The sequence below is a fragment of the Bos grunniens genome, chromosome 24, assembly GCF_055505025.1.
Source record: "Bos grunniens cultivar Pamir isolate PY7600 chromosome 24, Bosgru_T2T1.0, whole genome shotgun sequence".
In the NCBI taxonomy this organism is placed as follows: Eukaryota; Metazoa; Chordata; class Mammalia; order Artiodactyla; family Bovidae; genus Bos; species Bos grunniens.
This window is the reverse complement of record NC_141188.1, coordinates 11,816,658-11,840,323: the sequence shown is the minus strand read 5'-3', so window position 1 is coordinate 11,840,323 and position 23,666 is coordinate 11,816,658. Positions and strand designations below refer to the sequence as shown.

At 36.9% G+C, this 23,666-nt stretch overlaps 1 protein-coding gene and 1 pseudogene across 5 annotated transcripts in view; both read right to left on the bottom strand.

The window, feature by feature from the left end:
* Window positions 1–23,666, bottom strand: part of CDH19 (cadherin 19) — an 82,533-nt gene that overhangs the window by 8,528 nt on the left and 50,339 nt on the right. For 3 of the 4 annotated variants that reach the window (XM_086372215.1, XM_086372214.1, XM_086372216.1), the window contains 2 exons: window positions 23,441–23,562; window positions 4,721–4,842 (listed from right to left, as the gene is read on the bottom strand). In XM_086372215.1, the coding sequence (XP_086228341.1) occupies window positions 4,721–4,842; window positions 23,441–23,562 (244 nt within the window). Of the gene's footprint in view, window positions 1–1,300; window positions 2,351–4,720; window positions 4,843–23,440; window positions 23,563–23,666 lie in introns of those variants that run through there. The other variant, XM_086372217.1, reaches the window with a different exon arrangement.
* Window positions 11,257–13,571, bottom strand: LOC147345890 (tetratricopeptide repeat protein 9C pseudogene; annotated as a pseudogene). Its single transcript, XR_015153408.1, has one exon. The product of XR_015153408.1 is annotated as a tetratricopeptide repeat protein 9C pseudogene (transcript).

Here is a 23,666-nt window from a genome sequence, read left to right as displayed (position 1 = left end):
CCTGGAGAATCCCATGGACAGAGGAGCCTGGCAGGCTATAGTCCATGGGATCAAAAAGAGTCGGACATGACTGAAGTGACTTAGCATGCATGCATGCCATGGATCAGATCCGCGCCCTCTGTAATGGAAGCCTAAATTCTTTTTTTTTTAATTTTATTTTTTTTTATTTTTTTTAGTTTTCTTTTTTTTTAATTTTATTTTATTTTTAAACTTTACATAATTGTATTAGCTTTGCCAAATATCAAAATGAATCCACCACAGGTATACATGTGTTCCCCATCCTGAACCCTCCTCCCTCCTCCCTCCCCATACCATCCCTCTGGGTCGTCCCAGTGCACTAGCCCCAAGCATCCAGTATCGTGCATTGAACCTGGACTGGCATCTCGTTTCATACATGATATTTTACATGTTTCAATGCCATTCTCCCAAATCTTCCCACCCTCTCCCTCTCCCATAGAGTCCATAAGACTGTTCTATACATCAGTGTCTCTTTTGCTGTCTCGTACACAGGGTTATTGTTACCATCTTTCTAAATTCCATATATATGCCTTATTATACTGTATTGGTGTTTTTCTTTCTGGCTTACTTCACTCTGTATAATAGGCTCCAGTTTCATCCACCTCATTAGAACTGATTCAAATGTATTCTTTTTAATGGCTGAGTAATACTCCATTGTGTATATGTACCACCGCTTTCTTATCCATTCGTCTGCTGATGGACATCTAGGTTGCTTCCATGTCCTGGCTATTATAAACAGTGCTGCGATGAACATTGGGGTACACGTGTCTCTTTCCCTTCTGGTTTCCTCAGTGTGTATGCCCAGCAGTGGGATTGCTGGATCATAAGGCAATTCTATTTCCAGTTTTTTAAGGAATCTCCACACTGTTCTCCATAGTGGCTGTACTAGTTTGCATTCCCACCAACAGTGTAAGAGGGTTCCCTTTTCTCCACACCCTCTCCAGCATTCTTAACCACTGGAGTGCCAACTAGTTCACTTTGCTGTATACCTAAGACTAACACAACACTGTAAATCAACTATACTCCAATATTTTTTTTAAATATGGAGATATACATTCTTAGGATTATTTATATTTATTTTTAGGATATAAATTTAGTATTCAAAAAGGTTGTGAACATCTGTTCTAAAGGTCAAAGTGCTAATCAAATAATAGAGCTATAAGAAAATTGAGTCTATAGTCTGTTTTCTTTCTTTGTTTAGAATATTTTTAAGGAAAAAATATTGAAAAGCTCATGATATCATAACATTTTGATAGCAGACAGAGGCAGAACTACTGTTTCAAAAAAAAGTTTTCACAAAATTTTATTAGATGTATTCAAATTACATTAAATGTAATGTTTTGCCATTAACTTGTATAGATATACATTTATTCTGTTAAAAATGAAATAGTCTTAGATTTTATCTCAATATATATTTTCTCATTTTCCTTTGATAAATTACTTTTGTCATTCTTTATAAAATTCTTTATAAAAGTACAAAGAAAATCATCACATATAAATTTAAACTATGAATGTATATAATGAATATCCCAAGGGTATCCATTTAACAAATATTTCATTGGCATTTGGAACACTCCAAGTCATCTCAGGTCTGGGTGTCCCATGGTGGCTGGGGCCAAGAGTGTCTCTATCACCACTGTTTACATTCCAGCAGAATAGAGGTAGAAATTTTCTCTAATTATTTGGACTTACCTCATTAAATATAAGAGAAAGAACTGGCATAAAGATCTAGAAGTCATTTGCATATGACTGTAATTGAGACATTTTGTGGATAACAGAGTGAGTCTGAAAAAAATAAAAAGTAAGGGACAGGAGGGAGAAAGGAAGATGAAGAGAAATCCAGGGAACACACTGTGGGATCATAGAAATTTAGGCAAGAGAAAATTTTTACATGGAGACAATGTAACTGTCTTTACATTAGACAGTGTATTGGTATGAAGGAATCTAAAAATTACTGCTATTCTACTTGACTTCTGGAAAAGATATTTGGTATCAGTCAAGATAATGGGAATCATTAATTTGAAAAATGATAACTATTTACACCAAACAGAAAAGGCAAATTGCCCTAATGTCAGCTCGTTTATTATATTCATATTTTGCAAAACCCTGAAAAGTTTTACTCTTCCTCTCTGCCGCATCCTGGTCGTTTGCACATAAGGAACAGAAATAAAACTTCTGCTTAGCCACATAGGTCATTAAGGGAAGGCCTGATTTCCTTCAGAATACAGTGCACTGTTCCGGCGTTTTTGGTTTCCTACAGGGATTGTATTATCTACCCAAAGCAGATAGATACAGGAGACCTAAACACACCATTTTGTCCAGCTGTCTGAGCCTGTGGGACACGAAACAAGAGTGATTTTCATAGTATGAGAAAATACATAAAATATTTCCCTATATTTTTATTACATGTGAAAATCATCATATTCTGTCAAACAAACATTAAAATTAATTTTACCCCTTTCTCTTCTACATTTTAAAAACTTTGTGGCAAAAGCATTTAACATGAGATCCACCCTCTTAACACATTTTTAACCATAGTGACAATGTCACAGGCTTATTCACCCAGCTTAATGCAAACATTATGCCTGTTGAAGAGCAATCTCCTCTCTCTTTTTTTAATGCTTTCAGAAAAATTAAAATTCTATCTTATTTATTTGTCAGCACTTTACTCACTTGACTAGATAATTTTATGTTCTCAAATATATTTTATTCTTTTTGGTAACTCCACTTTGTGTGAATTATATGTATTATTGTAGGGACCTAAGCTTAGGAACACTATGAATTGATAGTATGGAAAGCAGAGATTTTATTCGCATTATTATTTTAAAATATACTACCAAATGTGTTTCAGTATTAAGGGAGATTTTGACTATTAGACTGAGTACCAGTTATATCATTACTTTCAAATATTTGTTGCCACTCTGTAGATTGTCTTTTTTATTCTTTTAACAGGGACTTTCACTGGCTTAATTTTGATTACATCAAATTAATACATGTTTTCTCTTTTGGATTGGTATTTTGGTGTTATATTTAAGAACTCTTTGCCTAGCCATAAAATAATATTTTCTCCTCTGCTTATCTCTAGTTTTAGGTTTATGTTTAAATCTATGATACATTATAAAATAATCTTTGTATAAAGTATGAGGTTTAGATGGAATTTCTATTTCCTCCCTGTTTCCTTCTTATCTATTTGTTACAGCAAAATTTGTTGAAAAGACTGGAGAATTTTAATATATTTATGTATCATCTTCCCAACACTGTTTACATCATTCATATTTTCAAATTATTAGAACACACAAATATCATATTACAAAATAGGGATATAATTTTTATAATTTACCCAGTTTTTCTTTCTTTTTCTTGATATGCATACTCAAAGGTATCATTTCATTGTCTTTCAAACAATAATTTCAAAATAAAATAATCTGATAAATTAAAAAGTATTAACTTACTTTAAGAAAGAAAAATGAAATTTATTGAGTTATTGCTTCTGAGATATTTTATAAAAAACAACATAATATATTTCAAGCCAACCAGAATAAATCAAGAATCTAAGTAAAAAAAAACCTCCAATAAAAACAAAACCAATACCAGTAATACGTTTATATTGGTTTTTGTAACCTTCAATTTTTGTTTTATAGTTTTGTAAGTACTTGATTCTTTTTTTTTTTGTTTGTTTGTTTTATGATCCTTTTGAATTGTGTTGTTAGAGAAGACTCTTGAGAGTTCTTTGGTCAGGAGATCAAACTAGTCAATCCTAAAGGAAATCAACCCTGAATATTCATTGGAAGAACTGATGCTGAAACTGAAGCTCCAATATTTTGGCCACCTGATATGAAGAGCTGATTCATTGGAAAAGAACTGGATGCTAGGAAAGATTGAGGGCAAGAGGAGAAGTAGAAAACAGGATGAAATGGTTGGATAGCATCACTGACACAGTGGACAGGAGTTTGAGCAAACTCAGGGAGATAGTGAAAGACAGGGAAGCCTGGTGTGCTGCAGTTCATGGAGTTGCAGAGAGGCCAACATGACTTAGAGACTAAACAACAGCAATACTTATTTAGGATTTTAAAAAGTAGGTTTTTTTTAATGTTTTATGACATTTAATAGGATAAATAAAAATGTAAAGTTATTGTGATTGGAACTGAGATCCTCAAAGGGGAATCTAATTTAAATTCTACATTTTACAAATGTAAAAAGGTAAGCCCCATATAAGAAAATGTGTGAAAAAACTGTGAAGTAATGATAATGTATTTCAAAAAGAGTATGCTATCTTGTCTTTATATATTTAATAATTCATTTCAAATTTAATTTCATCTGTTGATGTCTGATGTATTTTATATATCATTTTATCTTTATTTGCATGATGGATGGAATAATAAAAATGAATTAAAATTATTTACAGAATCACAAAAAATAATTTCTTTATTGACAAAGTACAAATGATTTACTATTAAATTCTAGGGGTTAGCAGATTTTTCAAACGTGAGGAATTTGGAAATAGAAAATTTGAAGTTTACATATTTTTTGAAAGAAAGAAATTTAAATTATACGTAACTTACATTAAAGCCTATAATTAATATAGCTAAATAAAGGTTATTTTTATTAATATCATTTCAAAGATGGAGGAATACATAGAAAATGCTATTCTGTATAATACAAAGTACTGTTTAGATATTGACAATTTATGATGGATTCTTACCTGACCAGAGACTGCATTTTCACAAACATAAGTCTCATAGTATTCGGAAAACTCAGGAGCATGATCATTGATATTGAGAACTTGTACATAGACAGGTACTGAAGAAATCTGTGCTATATTGTCTGCAAATTGAGTAAACAGAATGAAAATAAAGAATAATGCTGTTGTTAGGGGTAACATAGTCATGAAAATTGCATTAGAGGTTATGTGGTATATTTTTATTTCACATGAATAAAAGCCAAGGACAGGATCATTATATATTTCATATACAACAACATAGCCTACAAAAAATGTTCTCAGAACATTCAGCTCAATCAGTATTTATTGAGTGCCTTGTACCTGCCATGGACTGTAGGAAGCTGATGAGGAAAAGCTGTAAAAGTAAAGAAGATAGTCAGGTATATGAATATATTTTTTTTTAAATCCAGGAACTGTCAAACATATTTGTATTATCCCTGGCCTCTACTAACTAAATGCCAGTAGCATTGTCCACTCTAGTTGTGATGATCTAAATTGTCTTCAGATGTGGTCTGAAGGTACTAGGAAGCATAACTGTCTACATTTGTGACCTGTTGAAAGAAAGTGCTAGTCACTCAGTCGTGTCTGACTTTTTGTGACCCCATGGACTGTAGCCTGCCAGGGTCCTCTGTCCATGGGATTCTCCAGGCAAGAATAATGAAGTGGGTTGCCATTCCCATCTCCAGGGGATTTTCCTGACCTAGGGATGGAACCTGGGTCTCCTGCATTGCTGCTGCTCCTGCTGCTAAGTCGCATCAGTCGTGTCCGACTCTGTGATGACCTCATAGATGGCAGCCCACCAGGCTTCTCTGTCCCTGGGATTCTTCAGGAAAGAACACTGGAGTGGGTTGCCATTGCCTTCTCCAATGCATGAAAGTGAAAAGTAAAAGTGAAGTTGCTCAGTCATGTCCAACTCTTTGCGACCCTAAGGACTGTAGGCTACCAGGCTCTCCGTCCATGGGATTTCCCAGGCAAGAGTACCAGTGTGGGGTGCCATTGCCTTCTCAGCTCCTGCATTGCAGGCAGATTTTGTACCAACTGAGCCATCAGGTTTGCCTTGAAAACGAACAGAGATCATTCTGTCGTTTTTGAGATTGCATCCAAGTACTGCATTTCGGACTCTTTTGTTGACCATGATGGCTACTCCATTTCTTCTGAGGGATTCCTGCCTGCAGTAGTAGATATAATGGTCATCTGAATAAAATTCACCCATTCCAGTCCATTTCAGTTTGCTGATTCCTAGAATGTCGACATTCACTCTTGCCATCTCTTGTTTGACCACTTCCAATTTGCCTTGATTCATGGACCTGACATTCCAGGTTCCTATGCAATAATTGCTCTTTACAGCATCGGACCTTGCTTCTATCACCAGTCACATCCACAACTGGGTATTCTTTTAGTAACACTGAAGAAGTTGAAGTTGAACAGTTCTATGAAGATCTACAAGACCTTTTAGAACTAACACCCCCAAAAGATGTCCTTTTCATTATACGGGACTGGAATGCAAAAGTAGGAAGTCAAGAAACACCTGGAGTAACAGGCAAATTTGGCCTTGGAATATGGAATGAAGCAGGGCAAAGACTAATAGAGTTTTGCCAAGAAAATGCACTCGTCATAACAAACACCCACTTCCAACAACATAAGAAAAGAAAAGACTCTACACATGGACATCAGCAGACGGTCAACACCAAAATCAGATTGATTATATTCTTTGCAACCAAAGATGGAGAAGCTCTATACAGTCAGCAAAAACAAGACCAGGAGCTGACTGTGGCTCAGAACATGAACTCCTTATTGCCAAATTCAGACTTAAATTGAAGAAAGAAGGGAAAACCACTAAACCATTCAGGTATGGCATAAATCAAATACTTTATACAGTGGAAGTGAGAAATAGATGTAAGGGCCTAGATCTGATAGATAGAGTGCCTGATGAACTATGGAATGAGGTTCGTGACATTGTACAGGAGACAGGGATCAAGACCATCCCCATAGAAAAGAAATGCAAAAAAGTAAAATGGCTGTCTGGGGAGGCCTTACAAATAGCTGTGAAAAGAAGAGAAGCAAAAAGCAAAGGAGAAAAGGAAAGATATAAACATCTGAATGCAGAGTTCCAAAGAATAGCAAGAAGAGCTAAGAAAGCCTTGTTCAGCGATCAATGCAAAGAAATAGAGGAAAACAACAGAATGGGAAAGACTAGAGATCTCTTCAAGAAAATCAGAGATACCAAAGGAACATTTCATGCAAAGATGGGCTCGATAAAGGACAGAAATGGTATGGATCTAACAGAAGCAGAAGATATTAAGAAGAGATGGCAAGAATACACAGAAGAACTGTACAAAAAAGATCTTCATGACCCAGATAATCACAATGGTGTGATCACTGACCTAGAGCCAGGCATCCTGGAATGTGAAGTCAAGTGGGCCTTTGAAAGCATCTCTACAAACAAAGCTAGTGGAGGTGATGGAATTCCAGTGGAGCTATTTCAAATCCTGAAAGATGATGCTGTGAAAGTACTGCACTCAATATGCCAGCAAATTTGGAAAACTCAGCAGTGGCCACAGGACTGGAAAAGGTCAGTTTTCATTCCAATCCCAAAGAAAGGTAATGCCAAAGAATGCTCAAACTACCGCACAACTGCACTCATCTCACATGCTAGTAAAATAATGCTCAAAATGCTCCAAGCCAGGTTTCAGCAATATGTGAACCGTGAACTTCCTGATGTTCAAGCTGGTTTTAGAAAAGTTAGAGGAACCAGAGATCAAATTGCCAACATCTGCTGGATCATGGAAAAAGCAAGAGAGTTCCAGAAAAACATCTATTTCTGCTTTATTGACTATGCCAAAGCCTTTGACTGTGTGGATCACAATCAACTGTGGAAAATTCTGAAAGAGATGGAAATACCAGACTACCTGATCTGCCTCTTGAGAAATCTGTATGCAAATCAGGAAGCAACAGATAGAACTGGACGTGGAACAACAGACTGGTTCCAAATAGGAAAAGGAGTTCCTCAAGTCTGTATATTGTCACCCTGCTTGTTTAACTTACATGCAGTGTACATCATGAAAAATGCTGGATTGGAAGAAACACAAGCTGGAGTCAAGATTGCCGGGAGAAATATCAATAACCTCAGATATGCAGATGACACCACCCTTATGGCAGAAAGTGAAGAGGAACTCAAAAGCCTCTTAATGAAAGTGAAAGTGGAGAGTGAAAAAGTTGGCTTAAAGCTCAACATTCAGAAAATGAAGATCATGGCATCCGGTCCCATCACTTCATGGGAAATAGATGGGGAAACAGTGGAAACCGTGTCAGACTTTATTTTTCTGGGCTCCAAAATCACTGCAGATGGTGACTGCAGCCATGAAATTAAGAGACGCTTACTCCAGGAAGGAAAGTTATGACCAACCTAGATAGCATATTGAAAAGCATAGACATTACTTTGCCAACAAAGGTTCGTCTAGTCAAGGTTATGGTTTTTCCTGTGGTCATGTATGGAAGTGAGAGTTGGACTTGAAGAAGGCTGAGTGCCAAAGAATTGATGCTTTTGAACTGTGGTGTTGGAGAAGACTCTTGAGAGTCCCTTGGACTGCAAGGAGATCCAACCAGTCCATTCTGAAGGAGATCAGCCCTGGGATTTCTTTGGAAGGAATGATGCTAAAGCTGAAACTCCAGTACTTTGGCCACCTCATGAGAAGAGTTGACTCATTGGAAAAGACCCTGATGCTGGGAGGGATTGGGGGCAAGAAGAGAAGGGGACGACAGAGGATGAGATGGCTGGATGGCATCACTGACTTGATGGACGTGAGTCTGAGTGAACTCTGGGAGTTCGTGATGGACAGGGAGGCCTGGCATGCTGTGATTCATGGGGCCGCAAAGATTCGGACAGGACTGAGCGACTGATCTGATCTGATCCATCAGGCAATGGTATTGCATATTTGTATATCATTATTTTGAATATTTCTTTCTTCATTTGAAAAGTCACTGGAAACTACATACATTGAAGAGTGGGGAGGAATTTCTTTTGTCTTAGTGACTTTATAATCTTGCATGCTCTTTTTTTTTTTTTAAACAAAAAGCATTATATTTGAAATTTTAATGTGTAAAGGTAAAGCACAATTTTTTAAAAAAGAGAAAGAATTAGTTCTGTTGAAAATTAGGGAAAAGTCTTTCCTTTCTTCTCCTTCTTAGAGTATTTACTTTAGAAAAGCTTGTAAATTAGTTTTCTCTCTATTTTTTTGAAATGTATGTTAACCTTTTAAAACTGAGACAAATCTCTTGCCAACTTTACAACCCAAGCTTGTCTTTTTTCAGTGCTGGGAGCCAATTCTTTGGAATGTAATTAATCATCAAGGAAGATATTAATAGCATATTTTCTCCCATTTTCTATGGGAGGGTAGGCACCTAACTTCAGCAAAAACCTTGACCAAAATACAGAACTATTTCTTGTCATAAACATGTACAAAGTTTAGTTTTCATATGAATAAAGCCAGTTAGCAAACACAAATGGTCATTCTAACTACTTAGTGGACTTAGCACAAACTGTGTGACACGTGGTGGTGCTAAGTGCTCCTACTTTAATACCAGTAGTTATTTATCTGGGCTTCCTGGTAGTTCAGTGGTAAAGAATCTGCCTGCAAGGCAGGACACCCAAGCTCAATCCCTGGGTCTGGAAGGTCACCTGGAGAAGGGAATGGCTACCCACTCCATTATTTTGAGACATGCCTGCAGCGGATCCTGTTTGGTTGACTATGTAAAAGGCCTGAGGTTTCTTTCTGACTTGGCAGTTTCTTTCCAACTATGATGAACATCAAATTCTGGTTTAGTGCTTTTTAATTATAAAACTGTTCATATCTGTTTCACCTTGTGAAGAGATTTTCCAGGTTGGGAAAATCTCCAGGTTGGGAGATTTTGTATGTAATTATTTTAACCAATACATAATCAGTCAGTTAAAATTAAAACTTGCAGTTTTTATTGCATATAAAGAAACCCATGGCCTTTAGGAAATACATAAACCACTAAGAATTATTATTTGGCGACTCTATTGTACTATTTTCAGGATCAAATAGATTAAAAACATTAAATATGAAAAGATATTTCTAGAAATTTCAAGATAAAAGTATTCAAAACTTAAAATTCATATTTTATGGTTTAACTATACATCACTGTAGAACAACTTTCTGCCTAAGTAAAATGGAAAAAGTATATGTTACAAATAAATTTAAGAAAATTAGTTAAAAAATAATTTAAAATCTTTATTTTTTTTCCTGAAAAAGCTATTTAAAATTAAGTTCAGGAATCAGAAAGGATGGAGGAAGAGTAAGATGGGGAGATCGCCAGCCTTCCCCCAAAACACATAAAAAACTCATCAAGATATGGAACAACTCCTACAAAGCAGCCTCTAGGCGACAGCAGAAGACCCCAGGCCTCCCGGAGACAGGCTAAGCTCTCTGAAATGAGGTAGGAGAGAAGAGGGAGACACACAAAGGGAAAAGACAGGGAATTTCTGGGCAGCAGCTTGTGCCCCAAGGGAGGGAGGGAGTTCCCGTGCACTGGGAATCTCCCTCACAGGCGGGCCCAAGGGGGAGCTGTGGAGTATTGGAAAATCAGGCAAAGCAGGTACTTGGAGGGCCGTAAACAGAGAAAGCTGAACTTCTCAGTCCATTAACAGGCCATGGACTGTGACCCTAAACAGACGGGCGCGCTCAGGGGAACCGAGAGTGGTGCAGCAGACAAACCCAGCCAGTGCACACAACCCTTGTAGTACAGAGGGCGCAAACACAACCGGCGCAAAGCGCAGGACCGAGGTGCTGACAGAAGGGAGGCGTACAAACTTGGGCAGCGCACACAACCCTCCTGGCACAGCCTTAAGAAGAACAAATAACCCCCCGTGACAAAGAGTGCAGGCAGAGAGAGGAAACAAGTGCACATAAAGCCCGCGACGTAGAGGGTGGGCACAGGGAGCCGAAACAAGTCCACACTAGCCCAGTGATGCAGAGTGGACGCCCAGGGAGCTGAGACAAGTGCACACAATGCCCGCGATGCATAAAGTGGACCACAGAAACTGAGAGTCACAGCCCTGCGACACAGAGGGTGAGCTCAGGAAGGTGAGGGAAGCCCACACAAATCGCCAGGACGTAGAGGGATCCACACAAACACCTACCTAGCAAGCTTCGGCCAAAAGCACAGGGCGGGACCGGGCAACAGAAGCACCGGCAATGATCCCAGGGACAAGTAGGGGACTGGTGGCACTGCAGTTATGCTGAGAGCCACTTCGAAGCAGCTGTGGAAATAGACGCACCAGAAGGCAGTGGCCACCCACTCCAGTACTCTTGCCTGGAAAATCCCATGGATGGAGGAAAATCCCATGGATGGAGGAGCCTGGTGGGCTGCAGTCCATGGGGTCACGGGGAGTCAGACACGACTGACCAACTTGACTTTCACTTTTCCCTTTCATGCATCGGAGAAGGAAATGGCAACCCACTCCAGTGTTCTTTTTTTTTTTCTTACATTTTTAAATATCAGCTTTATTTTTTCCTCATTGATACAGAACATAGCTTACTATAACATCAAGTCTTAGTGGGGAAAAAAGAGAAAATCAGAAAGCAAAACCAGCCCCAAACAAAGATAACACACAACCATGACATAATTTGGCAACAGTCTAGGCTTAGAAATTTAAGAAGCTTGGAAGAGGAATAAAATATTCCTCTTTTGTTAACTGTGTCCTTGGACTTAAAAGACTATTTGGTATAAAGACTTTTTGTTATAAGCTGATGGTTGTACTATTTAAGAGTACAGGGAGATACAAAGAGGAGCCTAGTTCATCAAGAGAGACACGTTACTGATTAAGAGAGAAGAGCTCATGTACACTTGGCAAGACCAAGAAGTTTTTGTCTGTAAACTGTGTTTATATGATGGCTAATGACATGTCCTTATTCCTTTCATTCATAAATATAGAGGCAGAGCTATTATGGCCTCATCTACTCTTGTACAACTCATACATTGTGGACATTAGACTAAGCGTGCAGAATGATAAAGGTGCTCCGGTTGAGGAAGCCTCCTACGGAGCCATGGCTGTACCAGATCTGCAGCCTGCACCTGTGCCCAACAAAGCTTCCAGAAAGTTCTGTCGGTGCTTAAAAGGCACAAAGGAAAGAGAACCTTTCCTCACTGTTTCCCTCCTCTTTAAGGAATGGAGTTCTTACAAAATACAAGGTGACAGGTAAAAAACAGATCTATGTTTCTATCCTGCTCTTTGTCGTATTGTTTCTAGAAGACTTGGTAAACTCTTGCCTTTCTTAGAGAAATGAGCATCCTATAGGTATGCAACTTAAAAATTCAAGTGTTTACAAGTTTTCTGGCATGAGGTCTTTTGAAAGGTTATAAAATATATACTTAGATGCTTGACTCCAGGGGTTTTAAGACAGAAGGGTTTAATAAAAAAAATAAATAAGTATACTATATTAATGATCTGAGTGTGAGCAATAGCAAGGCTACAATAGTTAGAAATTATCAAGAGAAACAAGAGGAACTAGATACTTTTGTGGAGGATAAAGAATCTCAATGTATGTGGAACATTAAGAAAAAGGAATTAATGAAGTAGTTACTTTTAAATCTTTCATTTTGAGGCATGTGGGTCCAATTTATTATTGTCTAGTTTCACAGTATGTATTTGCCAGTTTGTGACCTGTGTAAGGGCTTCCCATTTTGGCTTTAGAAATCTGAGGAAACGAAGGGAAAACATTCCTTTCTGCCTGTCCTTATTACTTCATCTTCTGCTAAGCCTTATCCGTTGTATATGACTACATCTACCAACATCTATCATCAAAACCTATGCCAGAGCTATGATTAATCCACCTATAACTGATGAGTGTTTTCTGGTTGTATTTCTCAAGGCAAATGTTTCTGATATATAATACCATATATTAAAAGCCATATAAATAGAAAGATGGGGAAACAAAAACACAGACTATGCAAGTGATAGAAGAGTTTGTGCAGCACTAGAAGCAAAACAGAAGTTCACCTCAGTCAGAGGTGTGGGGGTAATTTCTCTTGCTGAGGCTCAGGTTTCCCTTTGATGGGTCTCTAATGGTTCATCTAAGTTCAAGTGGAGGAGTGTCTTTCTTCTTTTAACCAAACATGCCCAGGTAGAGCTGCTTCTCTTTCCGATGGTAGCTGCTGAGTTCCAACTGTGTCCGCTGAAGGTACCTCCGGACGTTGGCGTCTTTTGGCTTCCTATTGACAGCAGCCATGAGGTAGTGCCGGGCCTGGTCATAGCCCTGCAGGTGGAAAAAGGCCACTCCAGCCCGATACAAGGCCTTGGCATTATCAGGCTGCCGCTCCAGGACTTTCTGGCTGTATTCTTTCACCCGTTCATAGTTTACTGGTTCCATCTGAAGGAGACAGGCAGCCAGGTTGTTGTAGCAATCTGTCTGGGTGGTGTGAAGTAGGTTTTCTTGTTCAAGTGTGAGGGCCGGGCCCTGAGGTCCCAGATTAGGTATCGGGGAGGGCAGACTTGGATCCAGACCCTGCAGCTGCAGCAGAGCTCGATGGTACCCACTTACAGCATCCCGGTACTTCCCTTCCCGGTAACACTGGTTCCCTTTCTCCTTGTACAGCTGAGCCTCCTGCAGGCGTTTCTCCATAACTCTGTCGCCCAGTGCTCTTGAGGAATTGGGACGTGAAAGAACAACCGAAGCTCTAGGAATAGGAGCGAAGCAACGAATTTTGGCAGCTGACTTAAAAAAGCAAGGAAATTCTCCTTCTCCAGGAGGCCTCTCAGGGAATGACTGCTTGATTCTACTACAGCCCCTTCCTTTCTTCTCTACAGTTACTTTTTAATCTCTAGAAGTGCAAGCATCTGATCAGGAAGTAGATGTGGGAACAGCAAAGCCTGAGATTAATTGATTTCCCAAAGCGGTGACTCCCGGGTGAGAAAAAAACACGAAAACTATAACGCAGAAACTAAAGAATCGTGGCCCCCGTCTGAACGCCGGCGGCTCTTGTTTCCTCCTTTCGTTCGGACACACCTCCCTGACTCGGAAGCCCACTCCAGTGTTCTTGCCTGGAGAATCCCAGGGATGGCAGAGCCTGGTGGGCTGCTGTCTATGGGGTCGCACAGAGTCGGACACGACTGAAGTGACTTAGCAGCAGCAACACCTTGAAAGCTACAACTGCCCAAAGGCATACTGAACCCATACTACTACTACTAAGTCGCTTCAGTCGTGTGCGACTCTGTGCGACCCCATTAACGGCAGCCTACCAGGCTTCGCCATCCCTGGGATTCTCCAGGCAAGAACACTTGAGTGGGTTGCCATTTCCTTCTCCAATGCATGAAAGTGAAAAGTGAAAGCAAAGTCGCTCAGTCGTGTCCGACTCTTCCCGACCCCATAGACTGCAGCCTACCAGGCTCCTCTGTCCATGGGATTTTCCAGGCAAGAGTATTGGAGTGGGTTGCCATTGCCTTCTCCGTACTGAACCCATAGACACTCCAAAACCTACTCCTGGACACTGCATTGCCCTTCAGAGAGGTGAGATCCACTTCCATCCACCAGAACACAGGCACAAGCTCCGCCAACCAGGAAAAACATCACAGGACACTAACCCAACCCCATCCACAGGGGCAGACTCCACAACCAAGAGCTATGATCTTGAAAATCCTTTATTATTTTTTTCGTGTTTCATTTTTTTTCTTTTTCTTTCTTTCTTCCTTTTATAAATCACAGTTTATTCCACCAACATATCTCCATCTTCACACTAGCATTTAGTGGTGCTGTGGAGTTTTCCTCTTTGTTTTTCTTGTTATTAAAAAAAAAAAGTCATTTTAAGATTCTTTCTTCTTATAAATCACACTGCTTATAGCCCAACATATTTCCACCATAACATTAGCTTTCTGTGGTGCTTTGGAGTTTTCTTCTTTGTTTTCTTGTTAAAAAAAAATCAATTTAAGAATTTTTTCTCTCTCTTTTTTTTTTTTTTATAAATCACATGGTTTATTCCCCCTACATATTTCCACCTCAGTATTAGCCTTTTGCAGTGCTTTGTGTTTCTTGTTAAAAAATGTAAGAAAAGCATTCATTTTAGGTTGTTTCTTTTTTCTCCTTCTTACTTTTTTTTCCCCTTGATGAATTTTTTTTTTTGGGGGGGATTTTGTTTTGGATGTGTTCAATCGCTTTTCCTACTTTGCTTTACCAGCTGTAGCTATTGATGAATATATATAAATCTTTCCCACACACATCTATTAATTTTTGTTTTTCTATTTTTTCTCCTTTTTAAATTTTTAAATCCTCTTCTCCACCCCTTCCTTTTCTCTTTTCCCTTCCTTCTCCCCTTTCTTTTCTCTCTCTTTTTTTTATTCTCTCATTTTTCCATCACTCTTTCTTCTTTAACCAAGTGAGTTAAGTTGTTGAGTTCTCTATGCTATATTCCCCAGCTGGCCTTCTGCTCATACTCAGATTTCCAGATTGAGCAGTAGTAGCTAACTCTTCTTTCAGTTGGTGGATATCACCTCTGGTTTCCCTTGCTCACCAAGTCAACCTCCCTCTTTTCTTTAGAATACTTTGATTATAACTGTATGTGTGGAAGTGTGTGTGTATATGTCCCAGTGTTTCTGTAATTACCTGCTTGACCTTTTCCCACTAGAACACAGGCACAAGTCACCCCCAACAAGGAATCAACACAAACCATGCAGCCAACATTTCCCTCCAAGGGCAAAAAACCAAAAGGAAGAAGTAATACAACCCTAAAGCCTGGGAATGGAGTAATTTTAAAAAGAAAAAAAAATAAAGATGAAAAGGCAGAGAAATACAACACAAATGCAAGTGTAAGGTTGAAACTCACAAGACCAAGTAAACAGAGAGGAAATACGTAATCTCCCTGAAAGAGAATTTATAATAATGATAGTAAAGATGCTCCTAAGACTTGAAAATAGAATGGAGAAAATGCAAGAAGCATTTAAAACAGTTAATACAATCACTGAGGACATAGAAGAAATAAAGAATAAGAAAACAGAGATAAATAACACAATTATTAAAATTAAAAATATTCTAGAAGGAGCCAATAGCAGAATAACTGAGGCAGTGGAATGGATAAGTGCACTGGAGGATAGAATAGTAAAGAAATAATTGCTGAAGAGCAGAATAAAGGGAAAGGAATGAAAAGAATTGAGAAAAGCCTCAGAGACCTTTGGGACAATATTAAATGTGCCAATATTTGAATTATAGGGGTCCCAGAGGAAGAAGAAAAAAAGAAAGGCACTGAGAAAAGTTTTGAAGAAAATATAGTTGATAACTTCCCCAACATAGGAAAGGAAATAGTCAATCAAGTCCAAAAAGTACAGAGAGTCTCCTACAGGTTAAAGCCAAGGAGAAACTCATCAAGACACATATTCATCAAGCTAACAGAGATTAAACAGACAGAATATTAAAAGCAGCAAGGGAAAAGCAACAAGTAATATGCAAGGGAAAACCCATATGATTAACAGCAGATCTTTCAGCAGAAACTCAACAGGCCAGATGAGTATGGCAGGATATATATAAAGTACTGAAAGAGAAAAACCTACAACCACAATTACTACACCCAGCCAAGATCTCATTCAAAATTTATGGAGAAATCAAAAGCCTTATGGACAAGCAGAAATTAAGAGAATTCAGCACCATCAAATTAGCCTTACAACAAATACTAAAGGGACTTACATAGCCAGCAAACACAAGAGAAAGGAAAAACCTACAAAAACAAACCCAAAACAATCAAAAAGTACGAATAGGGACATATGTATCAATAATTACATTAAATGTAAATGGATTAAATGCACCAACGAAAAGATACAGACTGACTGAATGGATACAAAAACAAGACTCATATGTGCTGCCTACAGGAGACCCACTTCAGACCTAGAGACACATACAGATTGAAAGTCAAAGAATGAAAAAAGATATTCCATGAAACTGGAAACCAAAAGAAAGCTGGAGTGGCAATCCATAGTAGACTTTATATCATAAGACACAAAGAAGGACACGACATAATGATCAAGGGATCACTCCAAGAAGAAGACATAACAATTGTAAATGTCTATGCACCCAACTTAGGAGCACCTAAATACATAAGGCAAACAGTAACAGGCATAAGAAGAGAAATTGACAGCAACGCAATAAGAGTGGGGGATTTTAACACCTCACTGTCATCAATGGACAGATCATCAAAACATAGAATCAATAAGGAAACACAAGCCTTAAATGAAACATTAGACCAAATGGACCTAATTGATATCTTCATGACTTTCCATCCAAATGCAGAAGAATACACTTTCTTCTCAAGTGCACATGGAACATTCTCCAGGATAGGCCATATCTTGGGCCACAAATCAAGCCTCAGTAAATTTAAGAAAATTGAAATTGTGTCAAGTATCTTTTCTCCACAACACTATGAGACTAGATATCAACTATAGGAATGAAACAGCAAAAAACACAAACTTATGGAGATTAAATAATAATCTAATTAATAATCTAATAATCTAAATAAATAATTACTAAATAACAAAGAGGTTACTGAAGAAATAAAAAAAGCAATCAAAAGATTCCTATAAACAAATGACAAAGAAAATACGATGACCCAAAACCTATGGGACTCAGCAAAGCAGTTCTAAGAGCAAGGTTTATAGCGATACAATCATATCTCAAGAAGCAGGAAAAGCATTGAATAGACAGCCTACTCCACATCTAAAGCAGCTGGAAAAAGAAGAATACAAAACCCCCAAAGTCAGCAGAAGGGAGGAGATCATAAAAAACAGAGCAGAAATAAATGAAAGAGAAATGAAGGAAACAATGTCAAAGGTTAATAAAACTAAAAGCTGGTTCTTTGAGAAGATTAATAAAATTGACAAACCACTAGCCAGATTCATCAAGAAAAAAAGGGAGAAAAATCAAGTCAATAAAATGAAAAAGGAGAGGTTACAACAGACAACACAGAATAAGAGAATATTATGAATAACTACATGCTAACAAAATGGACAACCTGGAGGAAATGTACAGATACTGAGAAAAAATCAGCCTCCCAAGACTGAACCAGGAAGAAATAGAAATTATGAACAGCCTAATTACAAACATTGAACTTGAAATGGTGATAAAAAAAATCTCCCCTAAAACAAAAGCCCAGAGCCAGTTTGCTTCACAGGGGAATTCTGTCAAACATTCAGAGAAGAGCTAGTGCCTATTTTTCTGAAACTCTTCCAAAAAAATTGCAGAGGAAGGAACACTTCCAAACTCATTCTATGAGGCCACAATCCCTGAAACCAAAACCAGGAAAGGACAACATGAAAAAAGAAAATTACAGGCCACTATCTCTCATGAACATAGATGCAAAAATCCTCAGCAAAATTCTAACAAACAGAATCCAACAACACAGTATGTTGATATGTGGCAGAACCAATACAATATTGTAAAGTAATTAGCCTCCAATTAAAATAAATAAATTTAAATTAAAAAAATAAAAAATAAATGACCCCCAAGTGTTAAAAGTAAAATAAAATAAAATTGAAGCACCAAAAAAAAAAAAAAAAAAGTTCATGCACCATTTTCAAGTCAGGTTTATTCCAGGGATGCAAGGATTCTTCAATATATACAAATCAATCAACGTGATATACCATAACATCAAATTGAAAGATGAAAACCATATGATCATCTTGATAGATGCAGAAAAGGCCTTCAACAAAATCCAGCATCGATTTATGATAAAAACACTTCAAAAATGGGCACAGAAGCAATCTACTTCAACATAGTAAAGGCCATAATGCAAAGCCCACAGCAAACATTCTCAATGGTGAAGACTAAAAGCTTTCCCTCTAAGATCAGGAACAAGGCAAAGGTGTCCACTCTCACCAATATCATTCAACATAGTTTTGGAAGTCCTAGCTACAGCAATTAGAGAAGAAAAAGAAATGAAAGGAATTCAGATCAGAAAAGAAGAAGTAAAACTCTCACTATTTGCACTATTTGCAAGATACTAAACAGAAAACCCCTAATTACTAATTAGTAATCAGCGAATTCAGCAAAGTTGCAGGTTACAAGGTCAATACACAGAAATCACTTGCACTCTTATATACTAACAATGAAAAATTATAAAGAGAAATTAAGGAATCAATACTATTCACCATTGCAACAAAAAGAATAAAATATCTAGGAATAAACCTGTCTAAGGAAACAAAAGACCTGTATACGGAAAACTGTAAGAGACTCATGAAAGAAATAAAAGACAACATAAACAGATGAAGAGATATTCCATGTTTCTAGGTGGGAAGAATCAATATTGTGAAAATGACTGTACTACCAAATGCAATCTACAGATTCAATGCAATCCCTATCAAATTACCAATGGCTTTTTTCACAGAACTAGAACAAAAAATTTCACAATTCATATGGAAACACAAAAGATCCCGGATAAACAAAGCAGTCTTGAGAAAGACGAATGGAGCTGGAGGAAGCAAACTTCCTGACTTCAGACTACGACAAAGCTGCAGTCATCAAGACAGTATGGTACTGGCACAAAAGCAGAAATGTAGACCAATGGAACAAGATAGAGAACCCAGAGATAAACCCACCCACTATGGGTACCTTATTTTTGACAAGGAGAAAAGAATATGCAATGGGGCAAAGATAGCCTCTTCAATAAGTGGTGCTGGGAAAACTGGACAACTACATGCAAAAGAATGAAATTAGTTCACTACCAAATGCCATACACAAAGATAAACTCAAAATGGATTAAAGACCTAAATGTAAGACCTGAAACTATGAAACTCTTAGAGGAGAATACTCAGTGACATAAATCAAAGCAAGATCTTCCATGATCCACACAAAAACAAAAATAAACAAGTGGGACCTAATTAAATTTAAAAGCTTTTGCACAACAAAGGAATCTATGAACAAAGTGAAAAGACAACCCCCAGAATGGGAGATAATAACAGCAAAAAAACAACCAATAAAGAATTAATTTCCAAAGTATACAAGCAGCTTATACAACTCAGTCCCAGAAAAAACAAACAACCCAATCAAAAAGTGGGAAAAATACCTAAACAGACATTTCCGCAAAGACATACAGATAGCTAACAAGCTCATGAAAAGGTGATAAATATCACTCATTATCAGAGAAATGCAAATCAAAACTACAATGAAATACCCCCTCACACCAGTCAGAATGGCCATCATCAAAAAGTCTACAAGCAATAAATTCTGGAGAGGGTGTGGAGAAAAGGGAACACTCTTGCATTGCTGGTGGGAATGTAAACTGATAAAGTCACTATGGAAGATGGTATGGAGACTCCTTAAAAAGCTAGAAATAAAACCACCATATGATCCTGCAATCCCACTCCCAGGCACATACCCTGAGGAAATCAAAACTGATGTACCCCAATGTTTACTGCAGCTCTATTTACAATAGGTAGAACATGGAAACAACCTAGATGTCCATCGACAGATGAATGGATAAAGAAGCTGTGGTGTATATATATATATATATATATATATGATTGAATACTACTCAGCCATAAAAAGACCACATTTGGATCTATTTTAATGAGGTGGACAAAACTAGAATCCATTATACAGAGTGATGTAAGTCAGAAAGAGAAATATAAATATCGTATACCAACACATATATATGGAATCTGAAGAGATGGCACTGATTAATTTATTTTCAGGGCAGCAATGGAGAAACAGACATAGAGAACAGACCTATTGTCAAGGTGGGAGGAGAGGAGGGAGAGGGGAGATGTATGGAGAGAGTAACATAGAAATTTATAATACCATGTGTAAAACAGATAGCCAATGGGAATTTGCTGTAAGACTCAGGGAACTCAAACAGGGGCTCTGCAACAGGCTGAATGGTGGGGTGGAAAGAGAGATGGGAGGGAGGTCTTGGATGGAGGGAACATGGGTATACCTATGGCTGATTCTTGTTGATGTATGACAGAAAACCACATTTTTCTGTAAAGCAATTATTCTTCAATTAGAAAATAAAAAATTAAAATAAAAATAAAATAAAAAATTAAGTTCAAATTAAACCTTTGACATGACTATACAAAGCATACCCATATCTTTGCAGCTTGTTTAAAGTAGTTAGTTATGTAGTTAGAATAGGAAAAGGAGTCTAGAATGGTGGTGGCTAAAAGGAAAAAGCCCGTGAAAATAAAACAAAGGAAGGTCCAAGGACCGAGTGAGAACCTCAGGTAAAACAAACAGCCCTCCTGCCTAGCCCAATTTACATAAGGTAGGTTCATTAGGTGGAGAAAAAAACATACAAAAAGAGGAGCCAAAATTGAGCCCAGGCGGGGTGGGGGGCCTCTCTTCTCTTCCTGTATTTTATGTGGCCCACCCTTACTCCTGGAGGATGTGTTTTCCTTTGCTTGCCAAAATATACTGAGCTGTAACAATGGTCTGTTCATTGCTTCAAATTTCTGCTGCGGTAAGACAGAACTGAGGAAATTACAAACTCCCCCGACAATTCACTTAGCTGTCATGTTGATAAATAGCTTGATGCTTAATTTGGGAAACTTTCCAGGAAAAAGACTAAGCACACAGTGAACTTCATTTGCTGGGAAAACACATGTTAATTTGGAGCATGTCTTTCCCATATCAACATAACTGATACGTCACAACCTTCCAGATACTTAACACATGCAGCAAGTGCTTTATGTAACAGTTTTACATGAAGCCCTGCTTTCCACTATCTGAGTGTTTTTGTTTATATTAATATGTCTTAAGTGACTGAAATGGGTCAAAAATTATGTTTGATATCAATATTACCATAATAAAAAATTGGCACTTGCAATTATTTTCTCCAAAGTTGTTCTAAAGTGAAATTAATAATGTGGATTAAAAATGAATCAAGAGGTAGAGGAAAAAATGCTTGCAAATTGGATGCTTGGTGTAATATAAGTTCTTCCTAAGCAATTTCCCTTAAAGTCTTAAAATGAAACAGATATTTTACGAAATATATCTTCAAAGATGAGTTTAAATGAGGTGTATTTTTTTTTTTTTACTCTAAGAAAATGAATTTTATAGCACAAGAAGCAGATCAGCAAGAAATGTGTAATTTCTAAACTTTATAACATTTCTAACCACTTATTTCTGGAACAGTGATTAACTTCTCAGTAATAAATTTCATGTAATATAAATATATTGTTTATTTTCAATTTGCCTTTCACAGGAATTATTTCCTCAACCATATTTTTAATCTTCTTTTATTTATAAATTGTTTTATAAATTTTACAATATTTGTGTCTTAGAATACACATAATCAATTTTAAAGACACTGCTTTTTAATAACTTAAATTGTTATGCTTTAATTTAGCAGAAGTTAATGAAATATTGTTACTTAAGTTCTCCTTATATATAAAATAAAATTACAGTGGATCATTATTTACATAAATTTCATTAAAACATGCTCTTTTAAAAGTTGAAAACTACTTCATGGAGAAACACATTTTTCAAAGATGTTCACTCATCCTTTGAACTGATTTAAATTCTTTCTTCAATTCTTTGGAAACAGCAATAAATTTTTTTCTTGAAAATATCCAGTGAATAAAAGCTTCTTGCTTTTAGGCTAAACATCCTTGTGTTTTCTGACACCAAAAGCTTTGGAATTTCTTCTGTGCAGCAGACATTTATTCCCTTGAAACATTTGCTCCCCATCCATTTAGTGTTTAAATAGAAAATTCAAGACTCAGCCCCAATCTTCCTGGGTGCCAAAGAGCCACTCAGTGTAGAACAGAAAATATGTAAGTGATGCTTCTACTCCAGCATCTCATCAGCAAACTGCTCAATAAGGTGAGGAGTAAGATATTTGTTTAAAGACTTTCAAAGAACAAGCCAAGTAGGTAAACACGATTATTAAAATTCTATGCAAAATCAGTTTGGAAAGGATGCATTCTGATACATTTCAAATTCACAAACTGAATCCTTTACTGTATTATATGAAATCCATTTACTATAATAGTGATGATTTTGATAGTCTTTTCCATTCTGTTCTCTCTATTCTTTTGAGCTTGATTGATTTAATAACTGATTAATTGAAAATTTAAAGACACAAACTAACTGGTAAACTAGATAATTTTATCTATGTTTTGAAACCTGGAAATGGAAAAATACCTGGTTACTACTGATTATTGAAGATGTGACCATTAGCACAGCTGACATGAGTTTTATTTGAGCAAATTTCACTGGGCAATACTTACATGTCCAATTTGAAAAAAAAAAAAAAAAACTTGCAAAATTTATTTTCAATGTTTAAAAATTGATTTAAAAATGTATTCGTGAACAATATTGTAAGAGCATATAATAAATAAAGATTTTAAAATTTCAAGTAATTTGGGTTTATTTCTTATGTTTTTCTGAATTTTCTGATTCATTTCTTATATTAAACATTATATATTGCCATAATAAAATAGAGATATTTTGTGGTAAGTATATAAATAAGCTGTAGTAAGAATGAACAGATGGTTAACTTTTAAATAATAAATGATATACACTTGTATATATAAACACTTGATATACAAATGTATACATGATAAATAAATTATATACACTTGATACATAAAATACCATTTAATTCTAATTTCAGCAACACTTTAAGCTACCCTTTGTTCCTGTGTTTAGAGATTGTTGAATGGTTAAAAAACATGGTGAACCAATATATGGTTCTCAAATGAATACTTACATTTTTCCGTGGCTGTAACACTTAGGTTGTACCAAGCACTAGTCTCTCGATCAAGTGGGTTAGTTGTGAATATTGTGCCATTGTCATCAACACTGAACACTTCACTTCTGGTAATAGAATATCTGCACACACAGGCACAAATAATTCCTTTAAAATATTATTTTCTCTGTACAACTTTAAAGTGTATACATTGTTCTTGTTAAGCAAAAAGATATCAAATCCACAT